This window comes from Fukomys damarensis, unplaced genomic scaffold (assembly GCF_012274545.1).
Source record: "Fukomys damarensis isolate Sample0158 unplaced genomic scaffold, DMR_v1.0_HiC HiC_scaffold_33, whole genome shotgun sequence".
Lineage (NCBI taxonomy): Eukaryota > Metazoa > Chordata > Mammalia > Rodentia > Bathyergidae > Fukomys > Fukomys damarensis.
The window spans coordinates 41,364,107-41,390,083 of NW_022900945.1; the positions used below are offsets into that span (position 1 = coordinate 41,364,107).

Sequence of the window (25,977 nt, forward strand, 5' to 3'; positions counted from 1 at the left end):
TTCTCCGCGCTGCCCCCAGAGTCCCCTTCCAAAATGGGAAGAAGAGTGAGGCTGCGATAGAAAAAAAGCATTCAAAGTTCAATGTCAACTTCACGTCTCTATAAAATCAGATCAAAGGGAATAGGCGCTCGGTCTCTTCCTGGATCGCCGGGGGCTTGTGGCGCCCCGGAGCGGATCCCGCGGCCGCCGGGCGCGCTCTTCTCTCCACCCGGGGGCGGATGACTCAAGGGTCGCAGCGAGGGCCGAGCCAGCGGGCGGCAGCGAGCTGGGAGCCAAGCTGGAGACCTCAGGGCGGTGAAGGTGGGGGCCCCGACAGACGGACAAGCAGTCTAAAGGCCGCACACCGTGGGGTGGGTGCTTGCGACCTCAACACCACTGCCACAGGCCGCCCCCGCACTCGTCCAGGACCCCCGGGGTGACCGCCCGACAGATCCGGCCTCCGTAGTCCGTTGTCCTTGCTGGCTGCCTTCTTGGGGCTCTTGTGGAGCACGCTGGACCTGTGCTTTCATTTTCTCTTCTTTCTCAATTCCACTCTTTGATAAATATACGTGTGTGTGTGTGTGTGTGTGTGTGTGTGTGTGTGTCTGTCTCCCTTTGTCTTTCCAAAACGATTCTTCTAAAGTGAATGACAAAATGGAAAGTTCCTCTATCGTTGAGTGGTCACAGGCAAATTGAGCGTTTTAAAAAACTATAAACCAGCGAACCAAAAGAGCCTTGAAGGTTATGGTCACAAGAAATGTGAATGGGGATAAACCTTCACATCTTGAGAATAAATATGGAGAATTTTATCAGTATCAAAATTACGCTCTTTTTCTTTCACGTCACATGAAAAGAATTGTAAATTTTGGACATTCTCTGCGTGTATCAGTTTTATGTACTGTAGCATTCCAGTCCTCTCAACATAAATTTCCATGTCTGTGGAGCATGCTTGTAGGTAAAACCACATGTGTGTTTTTGTGCTTGTGTGTACTGGCACAGTGTAATTATGGCAATGGACAGTTCTTGGTAATGGACATTGGGAGAAGGGTCTTTCAGTGGGCCTGTGTGGAAGGTCATTTGTGTTTGGACACCTGGGAGAAATACCCTGGACTCCCATTGGTAAATAAACCAGCCAGAGAGGACCTTCACCTCATACGTAGTCTGGAATTACAGGAAATTTACAAGCAGAAAAAAGGGCAAAAAATTAAAGAGGAGAAGGGAAAAAGGAAGAGGGGGCGGGGAGGGAGGGAATGAGAGACCCACATAGCACTGAAAGACGCAGAAGGAATAGAAAGTCACAAAAAACAGATTCTGGGAGGGAAAAAGAAGAAACGTAGAACGTTGTTGGAAAGAGAAATAGAGATGGAAAGAAAAGATGAGAAGATAAAGAGTAGGCACAAAAAGTTGTTGAAGAAGTGTATCCAGAGGGATGAAGAGACAAAAGGATGGGGTGGGGTGGGGAGAAGATAGTTGCCTTTAGCTGGACGTCTCCCCAGGGCCAGGCGCCTCCCCAGGACCGCGCTTCTCAGGTTTCCCCAGTGTAAGGAAAATCTACGAAAGCTTTTGTGGGCACCATCTGTTTGCTCCTTGCCCGGATCTCATGATGCTGTTGATTTGGTTTTTAAACAGTGGGTTTGCAGTCTTCTGTGCTGGAGCAGGGGTCTGCTAGTCATCCTTAAACCTGCAGATTGGATTGAATTTCGGCCACTTTGATGGTCCTGTAATCGGCTGCAAGTTTTTCAATTTCCAGTCTCCTCTCTACTCGGCTGGGGGTTGAAAGGGGGACTTTAAAGATGCCTTTGATAATGTCTCACAATTACATATTTCCACAACAATTTTATTTACCAGATCTTTATGTCTGATGTAGCCCCAGATGTTCTGGGGGGAGAAAAAGAGGACCTGTCCCCTCTGTCCTGGCCTTTGAGGCACTGGAAACAGGCAAACCCATGTGCCTTGGCACCACACCCTTCTCCAGGGTTTCTCTGCTCTTGCCCCCAACCTCCCGCTTTTCCTCAGCTGCACTTTCTCAGGGCCAGAAACCCATCCTGAGGATGCAGCTCTGATATAACTGGGCCCTAAATGCCCATTTTCTACCAAAATTTTCCCACATTTTGGTTCCCCTTTCATGATCTCTGCTTGGTGTCCGTTTGTGGAGTCGGCTAACCTAGTGTTGTAGGAAGTCAAATTGGTTCCAGGTGCCTCTCCTGAAGAATGTGAACAGGCTCTTCTTGAGACACAGTATCCTTAGGAGCATCAGGAGGCATTTCCTTCTTCCTCCAACACTTACAGAAAGTTGCAGGAAGGCATAACGATGAGCGCCGAAGTCAGTCATACGTCTGTCTTCCACTCTTGAGGAGTACAGTGTCTACCCTGCTGGGGAAAGGAGGCAGGTATGCAAGCAACTTGGGCAGAATGTGAAGAATGCAGAAGAGAGGTGTCATTGAGTGGCTAACCGCTTACAAAGGCAGCATCTGGGAAAGCTTCATGAAGGACTAGTATGTGTTCCTTCTAGATCCTCAAGGCCATGTGAGGTCAGCTTGTGTGGTAATGGGAAACAGTTAGGCATTATGGCAGGCCTGCGGGGCCCTTTGTAGCACCCACTTCCCAAATCAGATCTAGGTGATAATTGGAATACTTTTCTCTCAATACAATTCTTCCAATATTTCTTAAAACAGGGGCCTGGGGATGTAGCTCATTGGTTGAGTATTTGCCTAGCATGCATAAGGCCCTGAGTTCAGTGCCCCCCAAGGACAAGCAACAACATCAACAATAAACACACATAAAAATACAGGCACACACACTCACACACACAAAACAAACCAGGGAGTTGACTGATTGTGGGAATAAGTTTCTCTCATTTTATACATTGTACTTGACATTTGTTAAAAACGAGGTCCTGGGGCACAGAAATAGAGGACAGGTCCCTGCCACCTAGGCACTGTTGTAGAGCATGTTCTGCAGAATTCCAAGACCCACTTGGGGCAGCTGGGGCAATGAGTAGAGAGTAGCCAGCAGCCTTTGGAACTTCAAAGATTCCATGTAAATTTTTCTATGGAAGAAGGTGGGATGCGGGGGTAGGCTCTGCTGCTTGAAAATACAGAAAATCTCTTGATCTTAGGAGTTTGAGTTATAAAAAATAGCTAAGTGAATAATTAGCTAAATGAAAGTGTGAAAGTGTTCCAGGAACCAAAAATTATAACTAAGCCGTAATCTATCTCTGGGTACCTGAGTTCAGAGTCCCTTCAGTGCTGTCTTGGTCTACAGCCTGTGGATAGAGAGCCTGCATCAGGCCCAAGGCCACCGTGTTCTCTGGCATGGTCTTCCTACATCCTGCTCTCAACTCCCATTCCCCAGCTACTTGGAAGTGTTCCAAGCTGGTCCTAGAACAGTCAGGGGCCCAATTCTAATGCTATAGACCCCATAGATCCGGTTGTCCAGCCACCAAACTTTGGCCACAGCCAAGAAACCCCACCTCCTGCTTTAGATATACCCTGTAAGTTGCAATATGATAAAGTACCACCAGAGGGCAGGACAGAAACATGGGGCTTGGCTCCAGCAGGGTCAGGCTTGATTGGTGTTAGTTATAGAACATGCTGAGAACCCGCTGTCGCTTCCCAGTGAGGTGAGTGTGAACGGCTCTTACCTGCAGGATGCTTACAGTCCCCTGGTGACTTTGGTGATGCAATGCACCCCCCAGGTGGGCAAAGGACTCTGTTGCAGTTGGAAGTGGACCCTCTGGCCTCTTCTAGCATCTGTCCTCCAACCCCAAAAGTCTCAGCTGTGATCCATCAGCTTAAACTCTGCTCAGACTCCCCACTGACTCCTCTAGCTGTGGGATTCTAGGCTTGGCTGTGCCTCCCTAAGATCTCCCTAGGCACAGCTGAGGCACCGTGACCACTGTGGGCCCATTGCAGGTGAGATATCTGAGGGAGTAGGATGTTAGAGCTCAAGGCCGAGATCTCCCAGGTAGGGGAAGACAAGCCAACTCCTGTCTCCTCTCAACCCTCCTATCCCAGGATGACTGTTCCCCAGCCTAAGCTGGAGTCTGCCTACAGGTCTGCCTTGTGTCTCCCTCCTGCTCCCCAGCTGAGGAGGGTGGGTGCCTGCAACAGGACAGGTCAGCCCACCATGCTGGAGCAGGGAGAATGTCACTCAAAGACTAGATGTGCCCAGCATGCATAGTGTGTGTTTATTTTGTGTGTGTGTGTGTGTGTGTGTGAGAGAGAGAGAAAGAGAGAGAGAGAGAGAGAGGGCGAGAGCACTGAGATAGCAGGGGCATCTCCTCCTCCAGCTTGCCCTCAGTCCATTAGCCCTTGACCTCAGATATACTTTAAGCTGCTATATGCTCAGGGCCCTGTGCTGAGTACCCACCACAAGCTGAAGAGAGTGACACAGAATTAGACACAGTTTCAACCCTTGGGGAAGAATTTCCAGAAACATGTCCCAGAGGCCCTACTGGGTGGGCTGTTTGGAGAGGTGTAGGGGGAGTCAAGATTCCACCCAGGCTTTGAGGAAGGCATTATCTCTGATCTGGTACGTGGTAGGCACTGCACTGATATTTGGTAAAATGAAGGGAGGGGAGCAATAAGCAGGCATTCAAACAAGGGGTGAGCACTCTGTGGGGTTTGACAGTTCCCTAGTCAGAGCTGCTCCTGGGGTCTCTGGCCATTCCAGATTTGCCAATGAGAGTGCTGGATTTGGAAGCCCCTGAGTCTAAGCAGACCTGGATGTTTGGTCACCCCAGCTTCTCCTCCACTTGGAAAAGTACTCCTAGGACCTTCCCTCTTGGGACTGGCCTATGTCCTCCTTTTTTCCTTCTTCCCTGCCCAGCAGGGTCTCCTCTCAAGTCTCCTGGGCCTAGCCCTGCCCCAGCCATGACCCCCCAGCCTGACCTGTGGGGCTGCCCACTTCCCTTTCACTCGGCCACTCAGATAAGGAGACTGGAAACAGGTTTGCCCTTTCACCTCTGCATATCTCTCTGCAGAGCCCTGGATCCCCACATCCTGGGTCACATCCTGTGAGGCCCCCATGCCCAAGGCTGCAGGCCAGCAGCCCAAGGCTTTAGGTGGGAAAGGAGTGTGGGGACAAGGGCAGCACAGAGCATGGCCCTTGGGGGATGGGCTTCTCCCCATTTTAGCTGAGGACAGTCCAAGTGCCTGCACTACGCACAAGAGCTGGCTGAACAGGGTGGCTGAGCTGACCCATCCCTCCGCAGAATTTTGACTGACATTCTTGATGGAATTGGCCGGATGTTTCCCCTTCACAAAAGACATGGCCTGGAGCAAGACAGCTGTGCCTTCCCCAACCCAGCTGCAGCTGGAGATGCTGAGAACCCAGAACCCACACTTCCTACTTTCGGGATAACATCACTGGGCCAAAAAGGTCTTCAGAGAAGGGGTCTGGGGGCCTCTATGGGGTCCCAAGAGGGTCAGCACGACTTGCATATGACTATTGTCTGCTGTCTGCCCTCTGTCATCTGGAGCTCTGCTGTCTGCTTGGATCTGCAGACTCCACGCTGACATTCTCGTCTGATACCGGCAGCAGTGCTGCGTGGATCACCTAATTCCCAGATGCACTTAGTGTGTGGCCAGGTGCAGCTCAAGGCACCGAGTCATGCCAATACCCTTTCCCATTTCTGAGTTGGGCACTGAGGACATTGTCCAGAGCTTTCTTCCCTGTGAGATAGAAATGTCATCAGATATGATTTGTATTCAGAAGGGTGTTTTGTTGTAACCTTTGTTGACTTTGCCAACTTTGTTGTAATCGTTGCTGCCACCAATTCATGACATTGGAAGGGGATTGGTGGGTGTAATTGGTAACGATTTCAGTTTTGTGGCCTTGAAATAGTAAGAACTGAACACAGAATTTTCTCGTTCGGTGCAATCCCATCACACCTACTAGCAAAGCACCAGCATGGAAGAAGGGATGTTACTCACCCATGGCCTGCAGGGGGCAGTGAAGGGAAAGGATGTTTCCACCCTTAACCTTTATGGGTGGTTTATGTCTTTATGAGCTTTGTGTGTGAAGACGAGGCTCAGGGCTCATATTTTTGTTTCTGCATCTTTTAGAGTCATCTTTTCTGGAATTTAATCATTTGAGTAGAACCTGTAGGATTTCGGTCACATCAGAATGCTGCTTGTAACTATTAACATTTTTAACTGACTGGATAGACACACACACACATACACACACACACACACACACCCCTTTTGAAAGTAAACTTTACATCCTTGCCATAAATGGAATGCTAGTAGCAGCTGCCATAAACAGAAAGAAGCTATAAACAAAATGAAAAGATAGCAGTGCTATTACATTGTAGCTAGGGTTGCTTGTAGAAGGCTTTCCATCTCAGATTTGCCCTCCTTTCTTAAGCAGGAATATTGGCAAATGTTAGGGGTGTCCCTCCTGTCCAATTTGCTGCATCTTTGGGAACCGGATGCAGCTATTATTTGAAGGGCACATTGTAATCGTATAGGGAAGAGAACTGGCGAGGGATGCTTTCCTTATTCTGCATCCAGGGCACCATCTAAGATTATCTACAGTTCCGCCCAGGAATTCTGAGCTGCCCCTGGGTCTGTCTAGGAGTCTTCCCCTGGCCACTGGCCTGGAGGTCCTCTCTCAGCTGGTTCCTGAGCATTCCGCCACCAGATTTCTCCTTCACGGCAGTTGGAATCCTTTGCACACGGGGAGGAACGAACAGGGATGCTGGAGATGAGGGTGCTGGCCTTTGATGGTGCCAGAATAGTCCAGCCTTAATGAGACAATGCTGGTGGGATCCACTTTGCTCTGTGGAGTCATAGGGACTTTTCTGTAAAGAGTCTGAGGCAACCCCAAGCTGGAGCGCCGCAGAGAGCTGGGGCTGTGCTTCCTGCTGCTGCTGCTCCTGATGCGATAGTCTCTGTCCTGCCTGCTTCTGGACTGTGTGTCCGGCTGTCCGTTTGTCTTGTCCCCTCGTGGACCTAATGGTACCTTGGCCATCACATGTTCAAACTGAGCCAAAGCCTCGACTCCCTACAAACGTGCTGCTCTGCCAGTCCCCTGTCTCGGTAGGGACACTACACCTGCCACTGCCAGCACAATGCCAAGAAGCCCATGTGGCCCCTTTCCTTTCTTCACTGTGCAGGCCCAGCCCATCTACCTGGCCTGGCTCCACCTTCTGAATCTGTCTGGAGTGGAGTCACTTTCTGGGGCCTGCCCCACCATCTCTTGCCCAGACTCCCACTGTGTCTTCTAGCTGGTCTCTGTCCCTCCTCATTTTCTACACTTTTGAATATTTAAATCAAATCTTATCTCCCTTTGGCTCAAAATCCTCCCATGGCTTCTCAGAACAAAACTCAAAGTCCTTCCACAGTCAGGGCCTTACCCACCTTTCCTTTCCCTCATACCTGCTACGCAGGGCTCTACACACTCCAACCGTGAAGACCTCTTTTTATTGCTTTTACACTCCATCCTGCCTCAGGGCCTTTGTTCCTGCTGTTTCCTCTGCCTGGAGCACACTCTCCCTCTTTCTCACACCTCACCCCTTCCCTCAGTTCAGGCAGCGCCTCGGTGAGGTCTCCAGACCATCCTGAGATGGCTTCTTCCCCACCCTGCTCTAACACCTTACCCCTGCTTTATTTTTCCTTGTAGCTCTTATCGCTATTGACATTGTTTGTCTGAGCCCGTCATTATTTCTTCCTTTTTGAAGGATAATTTCAGCAGAGACAGAATTCTAACTTGGTGGGTTTTCTTCTTTCAGCATTTCAAATATTCCCTCTCATCCTGCCTGTTTGGTGTCTAAAGAGAAGTCTGATGCAATCTTTGTTCCTCTGTAACTGAAGTTTTTCCTCCTCTCTGGTTTCTTTCAAGATTTGCTCTGTCTTGATTTTCTATAGTTCAAATATGATCTGTACAAGTATCTGGTATTTACCCTGCGTGGTGTGTTTTTGTTGCCTTTGTATTATATATTTCTTTATTTGCTTGTTTGCTGACTGCCTTCCACATGAGAATGTAAATCCAAAAGGACAGGGACTTTGCCTTTGTAGTCCTCAGTGGACAGTGTTAGGAGCCAGTGTCATTCAGTACATGTTTGTTGAATAAAGAATAAATGATCAAATATAGACTGGCAAGTTTGTATAAAAAATCAACCTTAGTGTAACTAACACTCTAAAATATGTCCTGTTTCAGCGTCTTTATTTGTTGCTATTTCATATGTCCATATAAAGTCATCAGCTGGACTTCGTAGAACTCTATTAGCAGAAATGACCAACTACGTACTATGGTCGCACACTCTAGGATGGTTTTCACATATGCTAACCCATTCACTCCTCACCAGAACTCTTTAAAGTAAAATTACGTAAGAAATTATTTAGGAAAATTAGTTTCCTCATTCTAGATATGAGGAAACTGAGGCACAGAGAAGCAAATACCTCGTTTAAAGTCACACAGATACCAAAAGATACAGCTAGATTTTGAACCCATAAAATGTGGCCCCTCAGCCATTAACCCAACCTCTGACTTCTGCCTGTACTTCCCTTTCATTGAGGTATAACCAGAGTGCACCAATGCCAAGTACATCGCACAAGAAATTTCTGTGTACATTTTGCCCCTTGGGTAGTCACTTCCCAGACCTGGAAATGGAACCTGGCCTGTGTGCCCCAGGCCTTCCAGTGTCCCTTCCAGTCAGTTCTCCCCAAAGTGACCACTGGTCTAACTTCTACCACTGTCAGTTTATATTGGAAAGGACCATCTTTCCTTTTATCCTCTTTATTCTTTCTTTTGACTTTTATATGGTTCTGGGGATTGAACCCAGGTACTCATGTTTCTAGGAAAGCACTCTACCACTGAACTACATCCCTAGCTTCTTTTTTTTTTTAATGGTGCTAAGATAAGCTTTCTTTCACTTGTTCTTTAATGCCCTTGCTGTGTAAATGAAAAGCAAGGAAACTAAAATATAATTTCATGGTTGGTTAATACCAAATTTGGGAAGCAGCACATTAGAATCCCTACCTCAGGTCCCACTTGCTCTGAGGTGCCTTCCTTCCTGAGTCTGAGGGAAAGGTGAGCTGTTTGGGGACAGTCACGCATGCTTGTAGGAGTGCTGGCCTTGGCAGGTGCATAACACACTTGCTGATGGGTGGGTGGAGGAACTTACCATCTGCAGTAGATGATGTTCTTGCCCTTGAAAGGTTCCTGGGCACCGGCTTCCCCCTGTCTGGGGAGGAGGCACTGCCGCCAGCTGTGGTCGGATGCCCCTGACTGCCAGGCATCGTTGCCATCTCGGGCTGACTCTCAGTGCCCCCATCCGTACCCACGCAGATGCATCATCCGCGTGACCTTTCCTACACTGTGGCCCGCCTGCCTGGCTTCTTCCGGAAGGCCTGGCCCCCTCCACAGGGCCTGCATCTGCCTCTGGGCTTCCTCCTTCTCCTGCTTGGGGCTGGGTTGGGTCAGTCCAGGATCAAAGTTTTAGGGATGTCACAGTGCAGGAATGAGAGCTTTCATGGGAGGGGGCACACAGCTCAGAGCAGAGAGAGAAATCCACAGACATTTCTTTGCCCTTGAAAGCCCAGAATGCTCTGTGGTCCTGGTCGTTCCATATCTAGTGCTCTCTCTCACTCCTTCTCTCTCTCCCTCTCCTCCCTCTACTTTCCCCATCTCCCTCTGCCTCCCTCCCTCCTTCCATCCTGTTTTTCCTCCCCTCTTTCCTTCCTCTTTCCCTCGTGGACAACTGGATAAGGACAGTAACAGCTGGAAGGTCTTAATTTCAGGTCTGCCACTTGCCCCCAGCCCCGTCCCCAGTTTCTCCCTAAGTCTTCGAAATTCTCTGAAATACCTGAGACTGAAGGTATATTTATGTTTTGACAAATATAGTAGAGAAGAGGGAGGCATCAAGGGAATGAAAGAGAAGGACCTGGAGTACAGACACAGAACAGGGTACCAGGATGTGATGGAACAGAGGTTTCTATGGAAGACACAGTCTCTTCCCAGGTTACAGCTCCTAGGGATCCAGTGTGCACACGGTCTGGCAAGGGCCAGGTATCCCTGGCTTTGCTCCTGGAGACTGTTGAGGAGCAAAGTTTTATAACTTTGGAGTGGAGTTACGGAAGAATTACTGTGACCCTTGGCTAGCGCTGCTCCTTTGACTCTACCCGCCCCATGCAGCCAAGCTGGTCACAAGCTCCAAAGTTCCCCAGCCTCCCAAAGAGGGGCCAGGAGGCGCAGGACCGGGATGGAGACTGAGGACCCAGCCCTATATTTCTAGGACCCCCACCTGCCCCCAGACCAAAGGCTGCCGCTCTGCTGCAGCTCTGTCCAGCACCCACTCAGAACTTCATAAGCTCAGCCTTCACAATTCCCAACCTCCCCATTCCCGGGGCCCTTCCCTGGGTGTCAGCAGCAATTTCCTGACAGGCCTGGTGATAGGAGCCTGTGTTGGCCCAGGGGAAACCCAACGCCATGGTGTCAGCAGCTGGTGTCCCTTGGTGTCTGAGAACGGGGCTGAGATTGTGCAGAGCTGAACAACCCAGAGGGTGGGTGGATACTACCTCCCCTCTTCCATGGCTCCCCTGTCCCTTCCACACTTACTGGAGGCGGCTGTGCCCAATCCTCCTGTGCCAAGGACCCTAGAAAAGACCTCCTTTCCCCACTTCATAAGCCGACCAGATGGGAAAGAAATCACCCAAACCTGAGTGGTATGAGGGTGGTCCTTAGGGGAGGGGGTAGATGTAGCTTAGCGCAAAGGTCCTGGGTTCAATCCTCCGTACCCAAAACAATAACAACTGAGCAATCTCTGCTCTCAGAGCACACTGGGGGAATCAGACTGGAAAAAACACACAATAGAGTAAAATAAAGACGCGATACAGAAAATGCTGGCTTTGGGGCCACGCATTTGCCCTGTGAAAAATGTGCCCAGAGCTTGGGAGGTTTGTCATTCAGACATTGTGGCGTGTGCAAAATGGAATATATGATGTAGCTGAATCATCTCTTGACAGTCTGGATCCAGGAGATTATCTATCTATCTATCTATCTATCTATCTATCTATCTATCTATCTATCTATCAATCTATCATCTGTCTGAAGCACTAGTGTGTTTGCCATTTTCCTGGATAATATGTAAGTCCCCATCCTTGGCCCAGAGCAGGGACCTAGTCAAGTTTTGCCGCATTGGATCGGATCGACCTATCTGTAGGGGGAAGGTAACTCATGGCTGGAGGACACACTCTGAGAAGTGAGAGTGGTTTCAGCCTGGAGGGCCAGGGAGATGCTGCCAGAGGCTTGGGATAGTGGGCAAGTAGGAAGGAAGGAAGGGAGGGAGGATCAAGGGTAGTTTCTCTGGCAGGAGGCAGAGAGGTTCTGGCTGATTCCTGGGTTAGCTCTTTCCTCATGGTCTGCAGAGCCTTTGCTTTTGTTACTGATAGAGTTTCACTCACGTGGGCTGGCCAAGTGAGTGCATTCCTTGCCTCCTCCTTAAGAAGTTTTCAGCCTGCGGCATAGCCATGTGCTGGGTGCTTGAGGCCATCCCAGTTCATTTCCCTGAGCTCAGTGCATCCTCAGTCTGTCCACTGCTGCTGTGGATATTCACTCACAGGTCACCTCCAAGTCCTGTCTTCTCCTATGGCAGAAGGTGAAGTTGAATATGTAGCAGTTTTCTCAGGCCCTGCCTAGCCATCTGAGGTTCTAGACCCCAAGTATCCCAGTCCAAGCCCCTGCTGACCCATATATGGTAAGTCCTGTAATGTGCATTTATTAAGTGCTTATAGCATGAAGAACCCTGGATTGGACCTTGGGCTAAATAACAATGTCTCTAAATAAAATAATGTAGTTGTTTCCAAATCTGTAGATTTTAACCATTCTAATTGAAGGATGGATGTAGGTTGGACTATTCTTATTTTGCCAAGAATAGACTTCCTAAACATCCTGTTTCATCATGTTATGTAATAAAAAAAGAGTATGTTAAGTCAGAAAAGGGAGGACGGCATTCCGAAGTTTAAAATAAAAATGTAGCCACATAAAGAATTCAGTGCTTATTTTTCTCCTTCATCTCAGACTGGTAAGAGAATCATCATGAAACAGAGCCCTGCCCCGGGCCTCAATTATAAGACCTGTACCTTCTTCAAGGACATTGAACAGCCCTGTGATACTCAGGATGTGTCAACTTGAGTAAGAGACATCCAGCTGATTGGATTAGCATAGTTCTGGGTGTGGCTGAATGTATCTACTGAAGACAGAACACCACCACCCCGGGTGTGAGTGTCACCAGCCAATAGGCTTGTAACCTGAACGGAATAAAAAGGCAACAGATGGAGGAAGTCTTGTTTCAGTTTCTTTGGAGGAGTTTGTCTTCGTTATTGCCTTGGGATGTCCATCTCCAGGCTTCCAGCTCAAACTCTTCAGCCTTCTAATATAGACACTTCTGCTTCTGATGAGACTCTGCAGGGAGCTCCAAGTCTTCTACCTATGCAACTGGAGTGTTTGGCTCTCCAGTGCTCAGACAGTCCCTTTTGAATTCTTGTACACCCGACTCTGCAAGTGGCCATTGTAAGCCTTCCTTGTAAATCATATATATTCCTTGTTTAATGACCTACTTGTTTAATGAGTGTTCAGACTTAAAACCTGCTGCTCCGACTTAGACTTATGACCCCTCTTTTTTTTTTTTTTGGTAAAGTTCTGTACATCTTGTTTATGGAGCCTCAGTCTTTTTTTGAGTACAGTATACCTTTTTTATAGGGTACTATAGTTTTTGTTGATTGCACCATACAGTACAGTACTGTAATTTTATGTTCCATTGCATATTAAAGTACTGCATGTAAGAATTATGCAAAGAAAAGCAAATCAATAAGTTAGAGTTTCCTTTGACTGTTTATTTGTTCTGAATATTGTAATGTACATACTATATACAATTCCTCGTTTAGTGATCAATTCATTTAATGTTCTAGTCACAGGAACAAACCAGAAAAAATCTATATCTATATCTATGTCTATATCTATATCTATCTATAATCTGTTACTCTAGTGAGCCCTGACCAAAGTGCCCTCCGGGATGAGGTGGGTCCAGAAAGCTGGAGTAAAGTTAGAGTAGGGGTGGGTTGAGGCCCTTCTCCTAGTGCCTAGCAAAGAAAACTAAGGAGAACCAGAGGCCGGCGAAGGGCAGTTGTCTGACATCATTTGTTTCCATCTGAATGCTTTGACTTGTACACTAGGCTCTGTGGGTTGCGGGGAACTGGCCAGACAAGCTGATCCTTAGTGACTTGCAGGAGCTTCTTCTGTCACTGGCCATGTGCTCTTGGAATTTGATTTGGACCACTCTGGGTCCTTGGTTCACTGGGCTAACATGAAGATCAGCATTCATGTAGCAAGTGTACAGCTGTGTCTTCACAGGGGCTTCTTTTAAAGAGTTGCTAAATGTTTCAGGATCCAAAGCAGTAGCTTGTGTCCTTTGGCTCCACATTACATACCAAGAGACCAAAGACTGTTGAAGGGATGAGACCCTGGACTTGTATGCACAGTGTGACACTATGGTCCAGGTTCCTGACTCCCCCAGCCCCTGGAGTCCTTGCTCCATATCCCACAGCCTCCAAATCTGCTTCCAATCTGAGATCTGCCCAGGGATGGCATTTTTCTCCCAGCCTCTTGCCCTTTCAGGCCTTTGCTCTCTCAACCTGACCGTGACATTTCCCATGGGCCACTGCATTCCTCACGTTTAACTTAATGACCGCACTATCTCTTCAGGTGGTGGCAGATCTCGACATGAAGCACAGTACAGACACCATTGCTCAGGCTCTGAGGTAGCCCTGGCAAGGATTCCCTGGTACTGGGTGGTAGAGACCAACATTGACCCTCCCTCTGCATTCCTATCATCTTCTATTCCAAAGGCCAGAAGGAACCTCCTCCTCTGGAAAGATTACTCCCCTGTTGGCTCATCTAGGCTTTGGGGGCTCCCTTGGCTTCCCATTGGCACCTCCCCTCACCACCAGTTTCCCTCCTGCCTCTTTCCAGGGTGAGGATTAGGGGCAGGCCTGGCTCTCCTGAATTTCTGGAAAACCTGTCTCTTGCTTCCCTCCTTCCCACCCTTTATATCCTCCCTGGCTCTGGCCCTGGGCCCCAGGTTCTTTCCCTCCCAGCTTATCTGCCTCAGGATCTGACCTGCATGTGCACTCGCTACTCTGCGTGCTTCTGACCCAGGGATGGCACCACCGCCCAGCCTGCGTGCCCCGGGGCCACCTCCGGCCTATTCTCCCTCCCTTTAAAAGCCCCCATGTCTTGAAGCTGATTAAAACAAACACAGCTCATATTTTTGTTCTTAATCCAATTCTGCACTGGGCTAGGGTCGAGGAAGGAGGATAGGATGACAGAAGCACATTCCTTGTCATGCCAGGGGGGAGAGCCAGAACCAGGTACCTAACAGGAAGTCTCATGGTTGGAGAAACCACAGTCCAAGCGCAGTGCTAGAGTGTGGAGGTGATGGGCCCCTTCCTGGGAAGGACAAAGCTGCAGCTCCCAGGGAGGGTGAGAGGAGAGTGGGTAAGAAATCTCTAGGGTATCCCAGAGAGAGAGGCCACAGGCCCTTCCAGGAGCAGCCGGGGCAGAGCTCCCAACAGAAGCTTTATTCTTTCCAATCTAGAAACAAGACAGAATCTCTTGTCTAAGCAGGGACAAGGCAAGGCTCCCAGGCCTCTGTGGATCATAGCTTGTGCCCCTGCCACCCTGAACTTTCCCACGGAGGAAACTTCTACAGGCTATGAAGGCAGAAAAAGTCTCATGTGGTGTCTACATGCTGGAGGCCAGTGACTGGGTCTGAATCTTGTCACTGCTCATTGCGTGACTGTGGACAAGTTGTTTCATCGCTTTGCACCTCAGCTTTATCATCTACAAAATGGGCCTGGCATAGCAGCTACTTCATGGGATTGTTGCAAAGTTGTATGTTGGAACAAAAACACTAAGAACAGTGTTTGACACTGTTCTGTAAACTGTTCTACATATACTATCTCCACATGGCATAAGCCATGCTGTATTTTGGCACTGTATACTGCTACTAAAGGGAATCTTGACTATCACTGACGTTATTGAAGGAAGACAGAGGTAATCCTAGATCCACCCTATCGTGACTGTGGGGTTTTAAGTAAACCACGCCCATTTCCTGAGCTTCAGTCTCTACCCTTGCAAAATGGGAACAGACAGACTCAGAGAGTGGTCATAGGGTTTGGATGTAATAAGAAGTATGAAAGTGCCTACCACTGTGCAGGGCACGTGTTCACTGAATTGTAAAATTGTATGATTTCGTTGTTCAGGAGAGAAATTAAAAGAAAGGGGAAAGGAGACAAAAGAAAGGTAATGTATTCCAGGATGGACTTTGGAATAGTTTAGGAAAGGAGAATAGGGACAAGACTGAAGAATATGAAAAAGAATAAGGAGAGAGAGAGGAAAAAAAAACTGCCAAGAGGAGGAGGAAGAGAAGTAGTAAGGAAAGGAGGAGAAGGATGAGAAGAAGGAGGAAGAGTCACTGCTGCTAGATAAGGTACAAGCAGGAGAGGAGCCAGGTAAGTCGAGAAAGTGGTGAGAGCCTTAGCCTGTGCCTGGGGACCCTCTAGCTAGGACTTCTCCCTGGCTTCTGACCCTTCCTGTCTCAGGGGCCAGTGCCCCTTACCTTCCCTGCATGGAGGACCAAGATCCCTGTGAAGGTCCCTGACCAATTGGAAAACTCTGGGCTGTAGGTCCACGTCCATTTGCATATTCATAGTCTTTAGGCCTAAAAACCCCTTCAAGACCCGTATTTGAATCCTAGTAGTGGCAGTTTGCCTACCTTGCTACTTCTCGAGTGACTTGTGTACTTCTCAGGTGGCCCGAGTTCCTTGAAAGTACCTCTGTATACCTCACTCCCTCTCCAAAGTGTTTAATGGGCCCTTCCTAGGTCAGTCTCCAGCTGCTGTGGGACCACATGGCTACCTCTTCTGTGGATAAGCAGCCATCTGGTGAGTACCTATTTTGTGTCCCACCTGAAGGACAGAGGGCATTCAGAATGACCCTAGCAGACTGTCTGTGCCATGGTGGTGGTGTTGGTGGGGGGTTCTCTGCCTATTTGTTTTTGGTCTCTGCCATCCAGGCTCCATGGTTCCTCATCCTGCATCCCCCATGATCATGTGGCTTTGGCTGTGTCAAATCCTCATACCACAGCTAGAAATTGAGATGCATCAGTAGGTCAGGGGAAGAGGGACTGGAAATGGCCCATAAAAATCTTGGGCTCCCTGTAAACAAGAGCTCAGGCCTTTGAAAGCCCCAAACACTTTTATGTACTAGTTAAAAGGCCTTCCTGTTGTGTCACCAGGATTTACAGGATTTACTGGGGGGTGGGGTGGGGCACAGCAAGTTCAAGTGTAGCCTCCACCTACTGACCTAGGCTCCAGGGGACAGGGAGGATGAGAGGTCCCAGCAACTTCTTAGCTGTCACACTCTGCTATCAAGCAGAGACTTGAGGCCAGCAGCATCCACAGCCAGAGTGAGGAGGCTCCACAATGGAGGCTGGGCTCTCAGGAGGCAGAGGCCAGGTTGCCCCTGTGGACTACAGCATGAAGGTCTAAGATGATGCAGTTGCTTCACGGGAGAGATGATTCTAAGACCAGCCTTGCCCTTGCCCTCTGTTTCAGCACCAAGGAATGCTGGGGAGCACCTGCCCCATCCAGACTCATGAGTAGGGGGCCATCAGCCTACCTCCCTGTGACGCCTTGTAGAAATTAACTTAAATTTAAAATGGCTCTCAAACTCAAGTGTTATTCCTTCTTGGAAGAAGAAGTTGCACAGTTTGTTTTTCCATCTACAAGAGGTGAGCTTAGTAAGTCAGGGCTGAGCAAGTCCCTCCCTGGCTGACAGGAAGGTATGCTGTGCTGGTACGCTGTGCTTGTTTTTCCACAGCACCCTGTGCTCGTACACACAAGGGCCCATGACCCCATCATTTCCAGCTCCTATGGGTTTCCCTTCCAGATTGCAAGCTCCATGCCTGTGGAGCACCACTGAAGGGGAAAGCCATTGTTCCTTGGCCATCTGGGAGCCAGACTCTCAGCTGGTGATTTGTGTTCCTGGTCCCCTTTCCATTGTCCTTCCAGGTTACAGTTAAGGATTTGCCAACCTCTTCTCCATCATCAGGCCCTTTAAGTCTCCTGACTTCCCACCCTGGGTAACAGTAACCTCTGGGCATAAATGAGGAAATCAAGGTCTGTGGGAGTTTGGGAACTGAGGGAAGCTCCAGGTAGCTAGTGCCCAGCCAGGAGTTCTTTCTTTGTCTTACTTATAGTTATAATTTTACCTACTTATAGTTTTCCTGGTCTCCTTGTTTCAGAAGGCTGGCACATGGGGAAAAGCCCTGCTTCCTGCCAGAGGTACTGTCAGAGGTATTGCAGGACACTTTTGCCTTGCAAACCTATCTTATCTCTATCAAACAGCCTTGTCTCTTGAATTCTTGCTATCTTTTTCTGCACTTGCTTCATCCTCAGCCTATTCCTTCTGAAGCGCACGATCAAAGCTACACTCAGCACCCCAGGTCTGGAGCCCTAAGGCTGTGCACTCAGGTGGGAGGATTTCTGCACTGACCTCACTGTAACCCCTATCCACAGCCTGCTGCTCCAAAGTGCCCATGTGGCCTCAGGCCTTTGGCATCCTTCCCTGATGCTGCTATTCCCCTCTGCTCCTCTGTGACCCTATTGAGTTTCCCTGGGTCCAGCCATCCAAATGCTGCCATATGGGGGAGAGCTACATTTCCTCTATATGTGTCAAAATATCTGAGCAGATGTGAAATAGATCAGACATGTATATAAATAAACTTTTACAGGGTGACTGACTACTCCCCTCCAGGGGGAACCAGTGATTCACTCTTCATCTGGGGCCCAGAAACTTGGCCAGGGCCATGGGGACCACTCCCCACACATGGCTCCCCACAGTCATCCTGCCTCATTGGCTTGGGTCTGGGGCCAACTCCTCTCCTGGAAGGTACTCTCCCCCGGGGTCCATGGGTTTGGGAACGTCTGCCCAACAGACCTCTGGGCCAGAGTCTCTTGCTCTTCCCTCTGACATGCCATGGCTGTCCAACCCAGGGGTCTCTAATCTACTTGACTGCAGCACCAGCTGATCTTTTCTGTTGCGCAGAGCATGATGATTACGCCTTAGTTGCCCTTTCTCCATTGTGTCAGTGTGAGCCCTGCTGGACAGAAAGGCAGTGCAGCTTTTTCATCCAAGCACCTTTGCCTGTGTGTACTATGAAGGCTTGTCAGGGTTATCTGTTTGTCAAGATCACTTGGTCCATCATTCTGCTTCCAGCTAAATTTTGCATTTGACTTGGTTCATGTGACAATGGTCAGTCAGCCTATTTTCTTCATTGTTAATAGTTCGCAACATCTTTGGCCTCATATGAGAAAATTTCCCCCCTAATTGTAATCCTAAATTTTTCTGCGCTTACCACCCTCCATGCCATTGTAGGGAGGTGGGGAGTCAGGTATAAGTGAGAGCTGGAGAGAGCATACCATGGTTTTAGAAACCTTGGGAGATTCCTTCACTGATCACTCTGTGACCCTGAAGCAGCTTGCTGAGAAGACTTGTCTACCAACATATGAGATTCCCACCAGATCACAGTCTTGGGCCACTGGCTGCTATCTGACAAAGAACCTGGCCTCAACATGACTTCCTCCTTTGCTCAGCTAAGAGGTGAGAGGGTCCCAGGGCTCAAGATCCATTCCCAGTACATAAGCTTAGACAGAAGCCAGAGGCTAGGGCTCATTTCTATTTCCCCACATCCAACCAGCCTCTTCTTTTCCAACTACTGAACTATTTGATAGCAAGTAGGGACCCCAAGGTTGCCACATCTGTCTCCCATACTCTGTCTGCTAGCCCCTGGACCATTGCTGCAGGACCATTCCCCAAAGAGACTGGCATCTGATATCTTGCCAGGAAGCTGGTCTCCAGAGCTTCTGCTGTGTGACTGGCCTCAGTTTGAATTCAACCAGACCTTCGCATTAGCTGGCCACCTGCCCACTGCCTCCAAGGCCTCTTTGTCCAGGACAGTTGTAAATTCCAGAGATGGCCTTGAGCCAGCAGTTACTGAATCTGAGGTCCAGGAATTTTCTGGGTGTGAAGACACAGGCATGTTCATAGTGTCAAAGGGTGGCAACATTTTTGAGAGGCAAGGGAGGGACAAGGATGACAGCTGGCTCCTTTGGCCTTCTTTAGTTTTCTCAAGGAAAAGATGTCACATACCATTCTTAACAGCTTCTGCCACCTTCAAGTTAAGTCCCAGATGCTCTATACTCCCCACTTTCCATGAGTCCTGTCCCTTCCTTCTTAATGCTTACCAGATCCTCACTAGTGAAATATAGATCAACTTGTCCAAGAGTCCTAGGAGCATTTATTAGGGAGGGAACTTAATGTGCAAAAGGTGGTGAGCCTGGGGTGATATTGTTGTAGCTGAGGATATACTGAGTCAGCAGTTTATATATGACCCCTGTGAGAATCATTAGCTAGGATTTCAGTCTGCTAATCCAACAGCTAGTCGCTGGATACCAGTAATAATTTGGCTGGTGTTCTAATAGTTGACTGTGGAGGCTGAGGTGGGTTCATTCCCACTTCTGGTGGGGTTCAAGTTTTCCCATGGGCTAATAGTCCATACCACTCCCGGGAACTTCCACTCAAATATTGTTTGGATTAACATTTTCTCCCACTTGCTTTTGGCTCCAACTTCTTTTAATGACTCCCTACATTTGGTCAGTGTTACCAGTTAGAAAAGCAAGAAGTCAAATATTAAAATAATAAGTACAGCCCAACATTTCACCTGCTATTTGGATCTCCTTGGATCTATTTGGATCTAATCAAGCCTGTGTCAAATCCAAGTATACTAGATCTCTTTTTCAGTTGTAATGTGGACTTTTGTGTTCTGAAGAGGCCTGTCTTACAGGTAGCTCAGTTCCCAAAGGTGAGGAACACAGCTTCTTCCCAGGCCTCTGCCACTGTCTGTGTAGTGCTACTCAAAGCCTCCTGGCTTTGCTCGAGTCTGGAAGAAGAATTGTCACAGTTAGCCTCTCCAGCCAAACCTGAAGGACACTGATGAGCTGGTGGCTAGGACTGGTTCTGCCTCGGTTCTTTTCCTAAAACTTCTCACGCCTGTCTCTTTTTCTATGACCGAAGCAAACTGCTTCCCTCTGTGTCTCACCTGCCACATCCAGTCCCAGTCTGAGTACTTCATCTTGTTCACTGTAAATTTGTTACTTTCTCATTGCTGGGACAAATGCTTGACATCCACAAGATAAAGGAAGAGAAGTTTATTTTGGCTCATGGTTTGTAGAAGTTTCAGTTTATCATCTGCTGGTTCCAAGCATAGCACAGCAGAGGGGCATGAAGAGGAGAAATCGCTCCTGGCATGACAGCAGGAAGCAGAGAGTGATGGAGGGAGGAGGGAGGGATATACACTCTTCCTGATCACACTCCCAGTGACTTACCTCCTCCAACCAGGCTTTACCTCCAAATATCACTATTACAGCTTTTATCTAGATGTCCCCTCAAAGCCTCATCAGCTCAGAGGGGGGCTTTTGGGAGCTGGGATACTGGATTATGGGTGTAATAATTGGATTACCCAACTGATCAGTTTAGTATAATTGTGGGTGATGGAATTACTGAATGGAGAAGTCACACCCTAGGTGTGGGTGACATCAACCAATAGACTTGTAGCTTGGATGGAATATAAAGGGAAAGCAGGAAGGCAGGCTCACTGCTTCCTGTCCCCTGCCTACCCTGTCATGGACTGTTTCTCCTCTGCCATGCTGCCCTGCCTTGGAGCCAGCTGACTATGGACTGAAATCTCTAAAACTGTGACGTAAAATAAACATTTCCTTTTTTAACTTGTGGGTGTCAGGTAGTTTTTCCCAGCAATGAGAAAGTAACTAACATAATCACATTTAGCTATAAACTTATCAGTGGACTAATCATCATGCCCCTATGATCCAATCACCTCCAAAGAGCCCCCGCTATGAGTACGTTTGGCTTTGGAGGAACATCTAGGAATAAACCATAACAGTAAATCTTCAGAGCAGATCTAACTCCTTAGTGTCCAGTGCAAGTGCCTGGTGCATACTTGGTTTGCAAGTAGTGTCTGTGGTATGCAGACATGGATGCAGGGATGAATAACTGACCTGGGTCTGGGGAACCTGGGCCTTCCCCTCATCCCCAGTGTTCATTGTTGGGTCCTTCTCCAAAGATGTCTTGCTGAATCCCAGTCCCTGAGGGCTTATAATATCATTGCTCTAAAGCTCAGAATATGTTCGGTGTATTTAAAGGTAGGTCACAGTGCCATGGTTACAGACTACTTTTTCTTAGCTGAAATCACATGGCCTAGGGTGCAGACAGACTGAGATGTCATCCCTGTGTTTATCATGGTTGAAACTCCCCTATGTGACATGATGGATCACCAACCATACAACAGCCAGCATCTCCTCCAGGGCTCAGCAGATAAGGCACCAGGGGAGGGAGGTACTCACTCTAGACAGTATGATGCTATGAGGGGATCTGGAAACCCTATAGGTGTTCCCCAGGAGCTTGGAGATAGTGGAAAGAAAGGCCTTGGTGCAGGTCAGCCGTGTATGTGTGTGTGTGTGTGTGTGTGCGTGTGTGTGTGAGAAATTGACCATATCAGAGGGTGCTCTTCTCCTGTGTTGGGCACTCCTGTGATGGGCACTCCTGTGCTTAACTACTGTAAGAATTTAGTGTGTGATGTGTTTAACTCAGAAGTCTTGGCTCCAGGAAAGAAAGAAAGCACATTCTGTGATGGTGGCTGGCCCCTGCCTGCCCATTACTGCCTGTTGTCTCTTTTCTTCATGGCACTTCAGTTACGTGGAGTCGCACTCATTCCACAGAGGCTTATATACACTGAAGCCTCAGCTAGGGTGTTCTTGCTTCTGCACTGGGCACCTCCTGCAGCTTCTCCAGTCCTCCCACAGCTCATTCCTGGTGAAGCCTTCTGACCTGGCTCCCCTTCCTGTTAGAGTCTAGAGTTGCTTCTCCTCTGTGGTAACGTTTAGGAACAGTACTAAAGTGACGGGTTTATGTGCCTCCTCCCCCAGGGACTAGGCTTTCTGTCCTCTTTCTGTCTTGGCACCGGCACAGTACCCTGCTCCGGGTGGGCCCTGATGTTTGTGCTCCAAGTGTGACTGTTGAGGCCATGCAGAGGAATGACTGCCAGTCTGTGGGAGCAAGGGACTTGTGTTCCTATAGAGGCTGTGGACCTGTGGTCCAGTCTCATGTGTCCCGGCCACAAGCTTGCTTGTTTGGCTGCTGGAGCTGGCCAAGGAGGTTACCAGTGACATCTAGTGGTCACAACAGGTTTCAGCCACATGAGGTTTTTCCAGAAGGCGTGATTGTACTCAGCTCAGGAGCCAGGCTTCCTAGTTGTCCCAGCCAATGTCTGACTTCTCCAAGGCTCCAGGACAGCAACACAGGATAGGATGTAGGTTGTCTGGCATGAGGACCAAGGCTTGCAAAGATGCTGTGGTGACCAAGGTGTCAAGAGCTGCTCTGGGACTGCAACTAGCATACCCTGGGCTCCTGTGGCCTGTGACATGTTTCCCTCCCCTTACTACAGGACACCCTGAAGAGCTGCTTGTTCTGAGCTTGGCCTGATGGGGCACAAAACAGCCACAAGAGACCTCTCCTCAAAGGGCAGGGTTATCTGGTGACACAAGAGTAGCACGGGGTGGGCCGGAGAACGGCTACTGTCACAGGCTATCTGAGCTCTTGCCACTGTTAGTGATGTTTCTTCAGGGCCTTGTGGGGGGACAGGCACATCACGGGTGGGGTTTTGTGGGGTGATAGAAGCAGCAGGGGCTTCCAGGAGTAACTGAAGGCTCTAACCTAAGTGGTGAAGAGCTTCTGGTGGGCTCCACTTTCCCTGTCTGAGCTTGTCCATGAAACTTTCAGACTAGGACATCCCTGCCCTATACCTCTTTCCTCCCTTCCTCCCTTCCTTCCTCCCCGCTCCTCTCCTTTTCTTTCTTTTACCAGAGACCGAACTCAGGACCTAGTACTTGCGAGGCAGGCACAGCGCCACTGAGCTGAGCTAAATCGTGGCCTCCCTGTGCCTTTTCTCTAACCTCCCTTTCCATATCTTCCCCGTGGTCTCTCCTGCTTAAACGCTGCTTCCCTGGCTTTCTTATGCCCGTGTCGTCTCCCTGTCCCACTGTTTCTATGTCTTGCTCTTGCTCTTGCCTCCCAGTTATTGCCCTGCCCCAGGAGCCCTCTGCAATGCTGGCCTAACATCATCAAAGTGGAGTAACTTGATAACTTCCAGGGGGTGAGGTGGACAGAGGTCATAACTTATTTTCTTCATGAGCTTTTTGGGCAGCGCAAGGGAGTGGCTGTGAACTCCCTGCTGCCCAGAGCACCCCTCATCTATCAGCAAATGTTTCCCCCCCGGCATCTACCCCTCTCTGGCAAGGCCTGCCTTCAGAAGACCACTTTGCCTGCCTATCTGTGCAGGCAGGGGACCAGTGAGGAGATACACTCTGGGCACGTTTCTAGGCCCAGTGGGGTATTCCCTGACAGATGGAGGGCTGATGGTAAGAGTTTCCATTTACTTTTGCAAATTTAATGTCAGATACTGTGCTAGGTGCGGGGGGGGGGTATGAGGGCTTTTGCCCTCACAGCAACCCTGAGAGGGAGGCTGGGCAATGATCACACTCCCATTAAACAGAGGGAGCAAAAATGAGACAGCAGCTGAACTTGGCTTTTATAGATGGAGTTCACTCAGTGAGCCAAGATTCAGTCAGCCTGTTCAGGAGCACTGTGAAGGGATGCAGGAACTTGGATGCTCACAGATGTACCCCCAAACACTCTCCTACCCCCACCTGTCTTCCCAGCCAGATAATCTGGTGACCCTAGTGGAATTTGCAGCTGTTTTCGAGAGGGACTCAACCCCACTACTACCCGACATGTATTTGTTCCTTCCCCTGAGCCACAGAACCTACTCATTCCAGATGATCTCCCTCCACCAATTATGACAATCATTGTCTATTGCAGGGTCTGATTACACAATTATATTTTCTCATGTTAACTGCATAATTAAGAAAAATGATTACATAGAGAAAACTTAGGAGATTTCCAGGCTCCAAATGTACTTGGGGAGCCCAGCAAGATGCCCTTAGTGTCCCCCTTAGGAGGGCAGTGAAAATTCCAAGGCGTAGATGTAGAAGTTGAGTAGTAGCCATTTCTCTCACCACTAATTTAGAAGCTTTTATCCTCACAGTCCATGGGTACTGGGGCTTCCTAGACCATTTACCTCGATTTGAAAACCATGTCCCAGCAGGTATGGCCTTTCAAGCCCCTGGCAGAGGACGTTCACCCACACGCAGCCACTGGCCTTGGAGAGATACAACCTGGCCCATGGCTCTTATTCTTCTAGGAGTCAGGTGCGACATGACTCTTCCAGGGGCTTCCAGCAACCTTGGAAATGCACAGCTGCGGGGAGAAGCTGCAGACATTTCTTCTGTGTCCACTACTTTGGCTTTTGTCCTTTTCCTCAGGAGACCCACAGGTCGGAGAGAAATTACAGGTCATTCCCTTCTGCATCTCGCCTTCCTTCTGTCTTCTGTAGAAGATGACTCAGGAAGCCTTCCTTGGTTAGTTCTATCCTGGCATCCCCATCAGGATGACCCAGTCCCATCTATCCAGTGACTTGTCTACCTCAGGGCCCTCCCTTCTATAGACTGGGAGGCTCCAAATGGCCTCGGAGAAACCTCATCCACTCCACCTCCCTCTTGTACTGGTGCCCAGCCATCATGGAACCCACCCCTCCCCCATTATATGTACATTTGCCTACACGGTCTTATTTCAAATGTACCCAGGGAATTGGCTATTTAAAGAAATACTGTAGAAGATCCTTTTGTAAAGACTGTTGGATTTATTTTTATGTAACATTGGATTTTCATCTCTCTAGGGGAAGCAGTAGGGTGATGGAGAGGCTGCAGGCAGGCTCGTGTCTTTCTAACGCTTGCCGTACCGCGTCTTGCATGCTCCTGTGTGGCTCAGCGTATCTCAAGTGCACCTTATGTGTTTACACCCATGTCTTCAAGGCTATCTGTGAGCCAGGCTCAGTGTGCCGGAGGTGGGGGACACAAAGATGGATGAGACCCGTCCCTGCCCCTTAGGGCCAATGAGGGAGACATGGACGCAGATGTCCTAGGTGCATCCATACACGTGTTCAAGGGGAGTAATGGTTGCACAGAGGGAGGTGGGATCACCTCTTCCCTGCACTGGGATAAGCAGGGAAGGTGGTAGAAGGGATGCGGACAGGCTAAATTCATGGCATCTGTGGGTGTCTTCTTCAGTTGACCTTGGTTACCAGAGCTGGAGGACAGGGGTGAAGCCTGGAGCAACCTTGGCAGGAATCAGGGACTGGGTGTTGCGGAAGAGCAAGTTTCACAAGTTCATCAATAGTGCCATGTCCTGTAGATTCTAAGCTGGAGGGAAAGGGAAGAAGGTCGGGCAGGGAGGAATGCAGGGATAGGCGAGAGGAAGGGATGGGGGGTGGCAAGCAAAACAGGCAAGCGCAGAGAGCTGGAGGGTCCCTGAAAGAATCAGCCCACCTACTGTGGGATGTTGGCCAGGTCTACTAAAAGCTTGCTCTCTTCTAAACTGAGATACCATCTTCCTCGAAGGCTCACCTGTGACAGTGCATACAAAGGGACTGACCCAGGAGGCCTTTACCTCCTTTCAGTTTGCACTGAAAGCTGCCAAGCGCAACAGGTGCTGACCCAGAGGAGCCCCAAGTCCACGTCCTTTTCCTTCTGTACCTTGACCCTGGGCATCTTCTCAGTGCACAACACATGGAGGGCATCGAGCAGATGTTGGCAAGACAGGTAACAGCAAAGACATAGCTGCCTGCTGGCTGCTGTATCCTCTACTTTCTCTAAGAGATGAATGTTAGGAAGGTATCTGCCTGTAGGTGTTTTTTTTTTTTTTTTTTTTTTTTTTTTTTTTTTTTATTTTTTTTTAAAT

The 25,977-nt window shown here is 49.0% G+C and overlaps 1 protein-coding gene across 1 annotated transcript in view; it reads right to left on the minus strand.

Moving 5' to 3' along the window:
* Positions 1-9,236, minus strand: part of Alx3 (ALX homeobox 3) — a 31,255-nt gene extending 22,019 nt beyond the window's left edge. The window contains exon 1 of the mRNA XM_010606074.1: positions 9,113-9,236. Coding sequence (XP_010604376.1) covers positions 9,113-9,236 — 124 coding nt within the window. The remainder of the gene's footprint in view (positions 1-9,112) is intronic.
* Positions 9,237-25,977: the final 16,741 nt, after the last annotated feature.